This window comes from Gymnoscopelus microlampas, assembly GCF_963454915.1.
Source record: "Gymnoscopelus microlampas genome assembly, chromosome: 7".
Classification (NCBI taxonomy): domain Eukaryota; kingdom Metazoa; phylum Chordata; class Actinopteri; order Myctophiformes; family Myctophidae; genus Gymnoscopelus; species Gymnoscopelus microlampas.
This window is the reverse complement of record NC_139944.1, coordinates 52,650,039-52,662,795: the sequence shown is the minus strand read 5'-3', so window position 1 is coordinate 52,662,795 and position 12,757 is coordinate 52,650,039. Positions and strand designations below refer to the sequence as shown.

The 12,757-nt window shown below is 41.7% G+C and overlaps 2 protein-coding genes across 2 annotated transcripts in view; one reads left to right on the top strand and one right to left on the bottom strand.

The window, feature by feature from the left end:
- Nucleotides 1-4,093: 4,093 nt before the first annotated feature.
- LOC311048643 (AN1-type zinc finger protein 5-like) lies at nucleotides 4,094-4,729 on the top strand (the record flags this gene model as incomplete). Its single annotated transcript, XM_084061906.1, has 1 exon — nucleotides 4,094-4,729. One exon carries the CDS (start codon nucleotides 4,094-4,096, stop codon nucleotides 4,727-4,729), a length of 636 nt encoding a protein of 211 aa, XP_083918032.1.
- Nucleotides 4,730-9,033: 4,304 nt separating this feature from the next.
- The window catches only part of LOC311049178 (sortilin-like), a 67,518-nt gene continuing 63,794 nt past the window's right edge, over nucleotides 9,034-12,757 (bottom strand). The window contains exons 20-21 of the mRNA XM_084062660.1: nucleotides 11,003-11,132; nucleotides 9,034-10,069 (exon numbers count right to left, since the gene is read on the bottom strand). Of these exons, the coding sequence (XP_083918786.1) occupies nucleotides 10,055-10,069; nucleotides 11,003-11,132 (145 nt within the window). The 3' untranslated portion in view covers nucleotides 9,034-10,054. The remainder of the gene's footprint in view (nucleotides 10,070-11,002; nucleotides 11,133-12,757) is intronic.

Sequence of the window (12,757 nt, the reverse complement as noted above, 5' to 3'; positions counted from 1 at the left end):
TCTGGTGGAGGAGACGAAGCCCAGATCTAAGATGTTGACGGTGAAGAAGAGTGAGAACAAGGGCTCCATCAAGGGCTCCATCAAGGGCTCCAAGCTCCGTCTGGTGTATTGGCTAGCCAATACCATTAAATTCACAAAAGACGCCATGGTACTCTCCTTTGATATAACTAAACGTGATTACGGAGCCCATACCTATGAAAGAGGAAGAAGAGTGAACAGTGAACTAAGTGCCTGCGAGGAAGGGACCCATTACATCACTCTGGGAAATTGTGTTCGGACTACTATTTCCAACAAGTGCCTTCCAGTTTACATCACCAAGTTCTCACAAAAGATGGATAGGGTCATCCTTAAGGTCAGAGATGACCCCAGTGGCACTGAAACTGACAGAATAATTAAAGAGGTTTACATTTCACACCATTATATGAAAGGCACTATGTACCGCATCAACGTTGACCTGCTGAACCATATGAAGAAATGCACAGATCAGATAAAGAATTACATTAAATCTGTACGTTCCCGCTCAACAGAGATATTTGTATACTTGGAGGAGATGCGGAAACGCGTGTCTCAGATGGAGCATTTCTTGACAGAGTTACTGTGCTATCTGAAAGGTAAACTCTGTGAAATAAGTACCTCCAATGGCTATACCAGACATCATATCGAGAATATGACGACGTTGCAGACATGCTCCACGATGATGCTGAAGTGCTTGCATAGCGAACAGGGCTGTGTACAGCTTATACAGGACGACTCAAAAAAAATGAAACATTGTGCAACAGAGATGCAGTCCTTCTTCTCTGAGGACATACTAGCGTATCCTATAGAGATACTGCACTGGCAACACCAGATATCAGCCTACTGGGACACGATGGCCATGGACTGTGAGATCTTCAACACATGGACAGATAAATACAACCAATCTTTGTATTACGTTTTGCTATACGACACCACTTTGATCGATGCAAAGTCATGTTCTACATTTGTTTCAAACAAAGTTGAGATGCTGAAGCTCATGTTAAAGATAGATCCGATACATGACATGCCAACGTTAACAATAGACAATGTGCAAGTATTACGTCTCCTGCAGAAAAAGAAAGAAAGAAAAAGAAAGACAAATTGAGAGAGAATTTGTTAGAAATAATTGCCTAATCAAGAAAATAAAACAATAATTAAAATAACTAGAGGTTTGGACATCTGATTGATTGATTGATTGATTGATGTACTTTATTTAGTAAGACATGAGAACAACAGTACATGGAGGTACAAATTCACAATACAAGGTCTACTAAACTGGAAGACTCATTAAAGCACTGAGCTTGTTTCAAATGAGTTCACCATGCACACAAATCATGATGACATATAAGAGACAGACAGATAAACACACTACTATAGAATGTCATACAATTAGTTTACAGGTTACTGGTATGAAGAGTGAAAAATATGTACAAAAGAAGAAAGAGAGAGAGGGGGGGGGGGTAGGTTAGGACTTGGACAGGGGCCATTTATCAATTGCAGCCTCCTGAAGGTGTATCTTTAGGGCAGTTTTGAAAGTGAGTAGGGTTTTACACTCCTTTACTCCTTTTGGTAGGGCATTCCACATTTTTGATGAATAGCATGAGAACGAGTTCATTCCCTTTGTTGAGCCAAATCTGGGTTGAACATGATTAGTGCAGGTGCCTCTGGTGTTATGATCATGGACTTCATTAACATTTACTTTTGGAAGTATTTTGACAAATACAGGGGGATCCCAATGTTGTGGTGTATCTTGAAGACCAGGCCCATAGCAAGTTGCTGTACTCTGTCCTCAACTCTGTCCTAAGCCATCCAAGCCTAGCAAAATGAGCATGGGTTAGATGGGTTTTGTGATTGAGGCCAAGTAGTAGCCTTACAAGTTTGTTTTGGGATGTTTGGAGCCTTGTTTTTAAGGCCTTGGAGGTGTTGTGATACCATGAAGTGCACGCATAATCAAAATGACCTTGTATGAGGGCCGCTGCAAGAATCTTCAGAGTATTCTTTCTTACTGACTAGACGATCAATCCTCCACAAATAGCGTGTTGTTTGGGTGACCTTTTTGTTCACTTTTTCGGCGTGTTTGTTACCGGAGAGGTTTGCCTCCAAGATAGAACCCAGGTAGGTAATTTCCTCCTTTCTAGGCCCGATCAGGTACATCACAGCTACGTTGCACCAGTGATCCAACTGATATGGCCATATATGGAGATGCGCAGTAGGTGGGCTGCGGCCAAAAAGAAGGAATGATGCTGTGGCTAAAATGTTAAAATGTAGTTTTATTTTAACTGTACAATATGTAAGTACATTGAAGGCGGGGAAAGAAGCCTAAGTATTAGAGTTCGGTAGGCCAATCAGAGGCAGTTGGGGGTGGGTCTTTTCGTAACCCATCCCTTAATCCTTTGAGAGGCAGCCGCGCAGCAACTAGTCAGTTAGACGTGCTGTGATTGGCCAGTGGTCAACGCGCTGTGATTGGCCAGTGGTCAACGCGCTGTGATTGGCCAGTGGTCAACGTGCTGCAAGAACTGCAGAGGCCAAAAGAGGTATCTATGGGTACCTCTACGGGATGGGGGCGGAGCCTGTCAGCAGAGGGTGTGGGGCGGGAGGAGCAGGTGGGGGCTCCTCACTGGTCTTTGGTCACAAAAGTGTATGGATTTGCTGCCATGCAGTTTAAGGCCTGGGTGACAACAGGGTAGGAATTCCAAGCCATTCATACCGGCTTCTTCCCTCTCTTCATGGTTACATGGTAGCATGGAGTGGCTGGTGTCTGTGCTGACCACTGTGATGCCAGATGTAATGAAGACCAGCTTGCCCTCTGGCCACGCAGTTAATGCAATCTTTCCGGAGAATAAAGTAAAGAGCTCCTGCCTGTTCATAGGGTCACGCAAGAAATCAGAACAATTCCCCGGCAGCTTGTCCTTTCACGGCCACTTCCCTCCGCCGTATCCCTTGCCTCTTCTGACTTATTTCCCAGCCGTAGTTTCCCTCTGTCAGACAGAGAGGGAGGGCATGGATGGTTTTCATGCTTAAAGAAGGTGCTCATGTCCCCCCCTCTGTGTTGCATGGCTATATATATAAAATCAGGAGAAGAGTGCCAGCACATCATCCTTCAACATTGAGATCTGCCCTGCCTGGTCATGGTCATGGTCTTGGGTCTTGGGTGCATCTGAAGAGAGGCAGTGAGTGTTGTGCATAATCTAGCCAAGGCATACAAAGCTGTGTAGATATATTGCCATAATTAACCAAATGTTCAAATCATGGCAGAAATAGTCACTTGCTGATATTCCCAATAGCTTTATTGAATTCCTTGACCCCAAAAACATATTTTGACACCAATATTGACCTTCTAAGTGGCTTGGAAGCCGAGATATTGGCACTCATAGATATTACATGGTGGCCATCTTTGAAATCGAAGATGGCCGCCTTCTGCCATCTTGATGACATGGCTATATACTAACTACATCAGGGATCTCCATATATGGGCATAAAAGGGACCAGGACTGACAGATACAGAAATCGCCATACATGGGCATAAGGGACACAGGTAGACAGACGCATACAGAGATCTCCATATATGGGCACAAAAGGGACAGACAGACAGGGACAACGGGTACTCTGCAAAGCCCCCGACACTATGACTCATCGGTCAGATTGGCGGTGCAACTCTAGGACCAAATAGTGCTTTTTAAAATCCCAAACCCCTGACCCAAAAGATAAATGACCGAAAAGTATACCCCACCAGATACAAATATAATAGGCCTATATAGGCGTATTGTATAATTTACGACCCATAATGAGGCTGATATGCCCAGTGGACGTTAGTATGTAATAGTATGTACGTATGAGGGGTGAGGACACCGTGTGCTCGCCTGACGTCACAGTGACGTCATATATGTGTCATATATATGGTAGAGAGGTCCCTCTTTCCACAGATGACCCAAATCGTTAAAAATTGGAGGTATTGGAGGTTTCTACGTACGGCAATCGTATCGGCTATCGGCTGATATGCCCATACATATCTGTTTATAGAGATTACACACATCCCGACACAGAAAGTCTGTTTGCCGGGAAGTGGACATCATTCATTATGGCCCAGAAGAACAATCAAAGCCCAGTGCCTAGCTTCGAGCAGAATACTAGCCCCAGGCCCTGTTCTAACGGCTGCGGTTTCTTCGGCGTCCCCAACACCAATGGCATGTGCTCGGTCTGCTACAAGGAGCACCAGTCGAGGCTGAAGAACGGCAGAGTAAGTCCCTTAAGCGCAATGGGCGGCGGCGGCGGCGGTTCCGTTTCCACCGCCGAGGCCGTTGTGAATAAAGTCATCGGCGAGACGGCAACTCTTTCCCAACAAATGACCGAGATGAGCCTCGTTTGTGAGGACAAGACGCAACTCGTGGAGCCATCAGCAAGCGTGGAGAACAAGGATTCGGCGGCGGTCGCTCAGGCCACGGCCTCGACCGTCCAGCCCGCCAGCTTTACCGTCAGCAGTAATTGTGACGATTCCAAAGACCCCGGTCCCACCAAGCCCAAGACAAATCGTTGCTTCATGTGTCGCAAAAAGGTCGGCCTTACGGGTTTTGATTGCCGGTGTGGCAACCAGTTCTGCGGGCTTCACCGCTACTCGGACAAGCACAACTGTCCGTACGATTACAAAGCCGAGGCTGCCGCCAAGATTCGCAAGGAGAACCCTGCGGTGGTTGCTGACAAGATCCAGAGAATATGAAATCATGAATATTATGAATTGACCGTTGACTTTGATAATAGAGTGACTGGCCCAACAAGGACGTGACGAGGACCTTTTTGTTACGGAAATCGGAAGGTTTTGATTTGCTCATTGCATGAAAAGAGAAGGTTAATTTAAACTCGCTTTCTTTGTTCCAGTGTGTTTCTCAGTGGTAGTTTTTCCGGTGAGATGATTGCACCTTAACCACGATCGCCCACATAAAGATTATTGTCATGAAGTTACTTGGAAGATAGTTTTTTTCATCCTAGCTTTTGTGTTGCTGCTTTGTTCTTCCTGTGTTCACAAGAAGTGATACACAGTGTTCGGGTTGACATCTTTATTGTTTTTTCTTAATTGTTTTTTTTTGGAAGGTGGTTCTCCATGTAACCAGGGCTTAATGGTTTGGTAACGCACGTTGAAACCAGGATGGCAGATGCTTAAGTGTATCAACGCCCCGCCCACTAATGTCACATGCATAGTGTTCATCCACTCAGGTCAGATGACTTATTGTATTGTCGTGTTGTCAAGGAAGAAATCTTTATTCAAACATTTTGTTCTGACAACGGATCATTTCCACGGGCCTTTCGGAATTGAACAAGGAAGTAAAGTATCAAAGAGTGGTCTTTACTTATTTGTTGAATGTTTTTATTTCTTTCAATAGATTTGTAATGTTTTAAATCAGGGGTCTTCGATGTTTTTCAGGCCAAGGACCCCTTAGCTGAGAGATACTACATATTGTATAAAATTGTGTCGCACATTAGACTTTTTCATAGATTTCATAGATAGCTTCATAGACTTTGTTTGACAGCACTATCATCAGTGTATGTTGGATTCATGTTAATAGCCGATCTACAAGCTCACAACGCGCAAGGCGTTGTGAGCGTGTAGATTTTCAATACTTTTACTTCTACCCCACAAAATCTCGCCACTACAATTATGAACTTTAGTTACTAGTTACTTTGTAGATTTTGATTATTATTACAAAAGACACTAACCACTTCAGCCCTATATATATTTTAGCCATTTGAAAATAGCAGATCTACAAGCTCACAATGCGTCGCGATGCTCACGTAGATCTGCTATTTTCAAAAGATTTTTTATATATTGAACTTGTGAAATAGGACATTCTGCGCGATTTTACTTTTGGTATATTTTGATGCGGACACTTTTGTACTTTTACTCAAGTACATTTTGAATACGGGACTACTACTTGTAACAGTACATCTACATTGCAGTATTGATACTTTTACTTAAGTAAAACATGTGAGTACTCTTCCATCACATACTGTTATGTGGTCTCTCTGTTAAGCAGATGTGAAACAGAAATATCCCTTTGTGGGACAATAAAGACTATATTATGATCATGATTGCTCAGTCGCAAGTGTCACTTATTCTGAGTAGTGAATGTGTGGACATGGTTCTGAATATTGTGAGTGGGTTGCAGTTGTGGAAAGTAACTAAGTACATTTACTTAAGTACTGTACTTAGGTACAATTTTGAGGTATTTGTACTTTACTTGAGTATTTTCAATTTCCAATACTTTTACTTCTACTCCACTACATCTCGGATCCAAATATTATACTTTTACTCCACTACATTTATTTGAAAACTTTAGTTACTAGTTACTTTGTAGATTTTGATTATTATTACAAAACATACATTAACCACTTCAGCCCTATATACATTTCAGCCAAGTTTTTTATACATTTGAAAACTTGAAATAGGGCATTCTGCATAATGAGTACTCTCACTTTTGGTACTTTAAGTACATTTTGTTTGAAATTATGTCTAGAATCTCTAGTCTAGAATGTTGTGTAAATTAATATGTTTTTGGTATTTTTTTTACATTTTTCACATTGTTTTCATGTTCATGTGTATTTTCAGACATCTAAACCTCTCACACCTCAATACTGAAACTTGACCTTTAACTCTGTACTTGGTCCGCTCTTTTTTCCCCTCTACACCAAATCTCTTCACCGAAAATAGATGACCGATCTACAAGCTCACAACGCGTCACAGTGCAACGCGTTGTGAGCTTGAGATCTGCTATTTTTTCAACATATGTTCCCCCACAGTAGTGGATTGATGATGCTAGGGTTCAAGTGGTTCATGAAAAAAATACATTATACAAAGATTTGGCAGCTCCCCTGTAGTAACTCTGAGAACCCCCTAGGCCCGGGGTCCCGGACCCCCTGTCGAAGGCCCACGGTCTACTGTATTCATCATAGACTAGAGTAGACTGTGTTCACGTTGATGGTTAAAACGATAATTCACAACTTTTTGTATATTGCAATAATCATTTGTGGTTCTCACAAAATCCCAAGACATACCCAGACTTCTCACGGCACACTGCGAACCACTGACCTAGAAGAAAAGTAACAACAAGTAACCAGAGTCTGGAATTTTGTCATTTTATGGGCACGGCCCCAGGTTGGCCTTTGGCGGTGTACATTTTTTGAGGACACAAAGGCCAAATGCCAGGGCAGGAAGGCCATCAAAACAATGATAACCCTGTCACATTAGGCCCAGTATCGTGGTCAGTATCAGGTCAGTATTATGGTCAGTATCGTGGTCAGTATCGTGGTCAGATACTGACATGATACTGACCATGATACTGACATGATACTGACATGATATGTGACAGGGTTATATTTACATCTTAGCAAATAATCAAGACAAGCTGGAAATTAGATCAAATTTAATTGTCTTAACAGTTTACAATACTTAAGATGCATTAGGAAGCAAAATGTACCTTTTTTTCACAGCTCTGTGGATAATACAGTGCAAAAACAAATCGTTAAACCATGGAAAATAGCCGGTATTGTTCTCATACTTTACAGTTTGAGTGAAAGAAAGAAAGACGCATCGACTAACAGATACAGAGTATCTGAATAATATACGCTATACTCCATCAAACGGTCCTTGAGAATATGCCTCTTCTTACGTCAGGCCAGCTTATTTCAATAGCTTATTCACTGGGCTTTATATTATTGCCTCTGCAGGACATACGAGAACCTGCACACCTGTCAACGTTAAAAATGTTTACACTACAAAGATATTATAAACGGCAGCGTTCTAACATATCATCTTCAGTATGAACGTTGTGTAACACCATTGACACACACAAAGCATGTCTACTGGGAGGAGGTTGTGGTTAATCCGCTAAGACCCGGGAACGCAGCTGTGTTATTTTAAGACTTTTTTAAAAAATGAGCTTGTAGATCTGCATTTTTTTTGGAAAAATCGATTTGTTTGAATATATGTACAGTATGTCGTTTTTTAAGCGAATATTTGTAACTCAAATCTTTGCCTCTGGGGGGGTTCCTGGAACAACATATTTTGAGATGGGGGTCCGCGGCCAAATACATATCGTTTTGGGTGGTCCTTGAGTTTGAGAACCACTGATATTACGGTATAGCAACATATGTTTTTTCAGAAAACTGAAGACCTTTGTAGAATCCATAGACTGTAAAAAAGGAATGGACAAAGCCACTCCCCTGCTTTCTACAGAACGAAAATGAAGCCGATAGTTCAGAAACGTGCATTCCTCCATTGTTAATATATACAGTTGGCCACGCCGGAACTCAAACGCAATTGGTTGAGACCAGACACGTGACCAGCGAACCGGAAAACAACCCCCAAAAATGCTATTGGTTGGGTAGCTTGTCAATCAAGAGCAGGGCGGGGAATGAATGCTATTGGTTGTGTAGGTTGTCAATCAAATCATCCCGCCCCTCCTGGAGCATAGCCTACTTTATCATCAATTTTAGAATAAATGGGACCATAATTTAGCAAAACGCATATCATGATGATTGAAAGGAGACTTTAAACTAGCGACTGGAAGCATATAGAATTTATGACAATTTTTATTACGGTAAGAAAATCTAGTCTAAAGTTTGTCAAAAAACCCATTCACTTGCGTTAAAATAAATTATTTCTGACATTGCAGGTCGGCGCAGGGTAAAACAGTGCCTCACTCTGGCCATTCATAAGCTTCCGAGTTGGCCTCATCGTAAATATCCAAGCCTTGCCCCTTGGTAGAATCCCACAGAAGCAAAGATTTGAGTTACAAATGTTTGCTTTAAAAATAACAATAATTATATATATATATATATATATATATATATATATATATATATATATATATATATATATATATATATATATATATATATATTATATATGTATATTCAAACTAAAGATTTGCACAAATGTTCACGATATAAGAAAAAGAAAATAGCAGATCTACAAGCTCATAGCGCAGCACTTGGTGCCGCGCAATGAGCTTGTATATCTGCTATTTTTTTATATCCCAAAGAGATCTACAAATGACACAGATGCGTTCCCGGTCTTAATGGGTTAACCCCTTAAACCCTATATATGATTGACCGGAGTGCCTCAGGGCTCTATTAGCCTACTTGAGTGTCTTTTCTGTTTCCTGTTATTGCGGGGAAAGCTTTTGCTGAAAATAGCTAGATCGACAAAGCTCCAGCTTGTCAATCTGCTATTTTCTCACCAAAAGCTTTCCCCACAATACAGATGCTGGGGTTTAAACTATAGGTCACCCCCAAAATGACCTTTTTTCTATCAATTAGTCACCCCAAGTCTCCATGGGGTGACTAATCGATAGAAAAAAAGTCATTTTGGGGGTGAAATATCCCTTTAAGTCGTTGGAAACCGCCAGGTCTATAATTCACAACTTCAATAACATTATTTAGAACAAAACATCAGACAGTTCAAGTAAAGAGTCATCGGGGTCATTGTTGTTCTTCGTACTCATGCCGGGCTAATAAGGTTTAAGTTTTTGCTTGTTATAGTTTCAGATCAACGTAATAAAACTAAACAAGGAAAGTGCTTTGGTAAAAAAAAATACAGTTCAAGTCTCTTATTCCAACCACACCGGGGGTGAGGGGATGGGGGGGCATGAACGATAGCGTGAACGTAACAGTTCCGGAAAGTGAACGAGCTCGTTCGCGTTCACGGCAATGAACCAGTTATTTTGAACGAATCGATCATGAACGACCCATCACTACTCCAGTACCGTCACTCACATCTCTTTTCACTGTGGCGGTGGGTACTCGACGGGAATGAGGAAGCAATTTTGTCATCGTCATCTGAACCCGCTGTTCAGCTCTCTAGCCACCAGGGCGCGCCGCAGAGCCAGGGGCTGAACGCGTTCAGAGAGCAGACGGGAATGGGCTTGTTTGCTGTTGTGTGAGAGAGTGTGGGAGCAGCTCAGACGTCATGTTGTGGGGGAACAGGGTCTCAAAGACTGCATGGCTACCTGTAGGAGAGAAGACTTGGAGAGCGTTGATGGGTCATCTCTTAGTCTAAAAGGTCCTATAAGGGGACACACAAACAGAGACCGTTATTCTTAAGCCTTCTTAACCCATTAAGACCTGAAGCCGATTCTACAAATGCCCTCTAAATCCCAACAGAGTGTGAAAGGAGCTCCCACACACTAGCCCTGTGTTTCCTAAACTATTAGCACAATATGTTGAATTATGATGTTTCGGTAAAACTAAACCTATATGTTCACGCTCTTCTACATGCAGCCAACCAGTTGAAGAAATTGCAGATTGAGGCTTTAACCTTTTGCTTTTATGAAATATCCGAGACCGTAAGGGTTTTATGGAAGATGCTCCTAAACATGTATTCTAGTCTTTTTCAAGTTTAACAGGTAAACGAGATAGGGACGTCACAGGCTCTCAGAAGGTGGGGGGGATGGACTTTCGGTGGACTATACCCCTTATTTTACAATTTGGCTTTTCAAAAACAGCAGATACACAAGCTCATAGCGCGGCACCGAGTGCCGCGCTATGAGCTTGTAGATCTGCTATTTTTGAAAAAGCGTGAAAAACATTTGTAACTGTCAAACTGTCGCGTTTTTTGGGCGGATTGTGTTTTTTTTTGTGTGTGTTTTGGTTACTTTATTTCGGGTTTAGGGTTAGGGTTAGGTTATTTAATCCTTGTTTTCTCTTGATTTTACCGATTTATTATCAACAAAAAATATATTTTTTTTATTTTTTCAAAAAGTGGGGGGTATGAAATCACGGATCTGTGAGAATGAGGGTGTCGCGTCGTACGCACAGTGAATGGCCGTGACGCCCTTGATACCTCATCAGAACCACTGTGGTATTGTACGTTTTACACGTTGCGTGGCTCATACCTCATCAGAACCATTGTGGTATTGTACGTTTTACACGTTGCGTGGCTCATACCTCATCAGAACCACTGTGGTATTGTACGTTTTACACGTTGCGTGGATCATACCTCATCAGAATCGTTGTGGTATTGTTGTGTCTTTCCTGTCTCCAGGGAGTGTGTGTCCACGTCATCCACTCCTTCTATCCCGTTGGCTTCAACATGCTGCCTCAGGACGGAGTACCGGTGAACCAGGAACCTGGGGAAGGCGAACGCATTAGATCACTGTTTTACAAACACTGGGTCGGGGACCATTTGTGGGTCGCGGACACATTTTTATGGGTCACGATTAGTGAGTAAATATCCCTTATTTTTTTTGAATAAAATGAATAAATCCAAAACAATGACAAGTTGTGAGCTTGTAGATCTGCTTTTTTCACTAGCTCGACATAAAATTTCTCTTTTGGTTCTCAAGCTAAAATGTATGGGAACCACTGTATTAGATAAACGGACAATTCTAACGTTCTTCATAGTGTGTGTGTGTGTGTGTGTGTGTGTGTGTGTGTGTGTGTGTGTGTGTGTGTGTGTGTGTGTGTGTGTGTGTGCGTGCGTGCGTGCGTGCATCGCGACGCGTTGTGAGCTTGTAGATCTGCTAATTTCAAATAGCCTAGGTATAAAACAGGGCTAAAGTGGTTAATGTATGTTTTATAATGTAATCATTTATATCTGCAAAGTAAGTAGTGACTAAAGTTTTCAAATAATTGTAATGGAGTAAAAGTATGATGTTGTGTTGTGTTGTGTTGTGTTGTGATGTGATGTGATGTGATGTGATGTGATGTGATGTGATGTGATGTGATGTGATGTGATGTGATGTGATGTGATGTGATGTGATGTGATGTGATGTGATGTGATGTGATGTGATGTGTTGTGTTGTGTTGTGTTGTGTTGTGTTGTGTTGTGTTGTGTTGTGTTGTGTTGTGTTGTGTTGTGTTGTGTTGTGTTGTGTTGTGTTGTGTTGTGTTGTGTTGTGTTGTGTTGTGTTGTGTTGTGTTGTGTTGTGTTGTGTTGTGTTGTGTTGTGATGTGATGTGATGTGATGTGATGTGATGTGATGTGATGTGATGTGATGTGATGTGATGTGATGTGTTGTGTTGTGTTGTGTTGTGTTGTGTTGTGTTGTGATGTGATGTGATGTGATGTGATGTGATGTGATGTGTTGTGTTGTGTTGTGTTGTGATGTGATGTGATGTGATGTGATGTGATGTGATGTGATGTGATGTGATGTGATGTGATGTGTTGTGTTGTGTTGTGATGTGATGTGATGTGATGTGATGTGATGTGATGTGATGTGATGTGATGTGTTGTGTTGTGTTGTGTTGTGTTGTGTTGTGATGTGATGTGATGTGATGTGATGTGATGTGATGTGATGTGATGTGTTGTGATGTGATGTGATGTGTTGTGTTGTGATGTGATGTGATGTGATGTGTTGTGTTGTGTTGTGTTGTGTTGTGATGTGATGTGATGTGATGTGATGTGATGTGATGTGTTGTGTTGTGATGTGATGTGATGTGATGTGATGTGATGTGTTGTGTTGTGTTGTGTTGTGATGTGATGTGATGTGATGTGTTGTGTTGTGATGTGATGTGATGTGATGTGATGTGATGTGATGTGATGTGATGTGTTGTGTTGTGATGTGATGTGATGTGATGTGATGTGATGTGATGTGATGTGTTGTGATGTGATGTGATGTGATGTGATGTGATGTGATGTGATGTGATGTGTTGTGTTGTGTTGTGATGTGATGTGATGTGATGTGATGTGATGTGATGTGATGTGTTGTGATGTGATGTGATGTGATGTGATGTGTTGTGATGTGATGTGATGT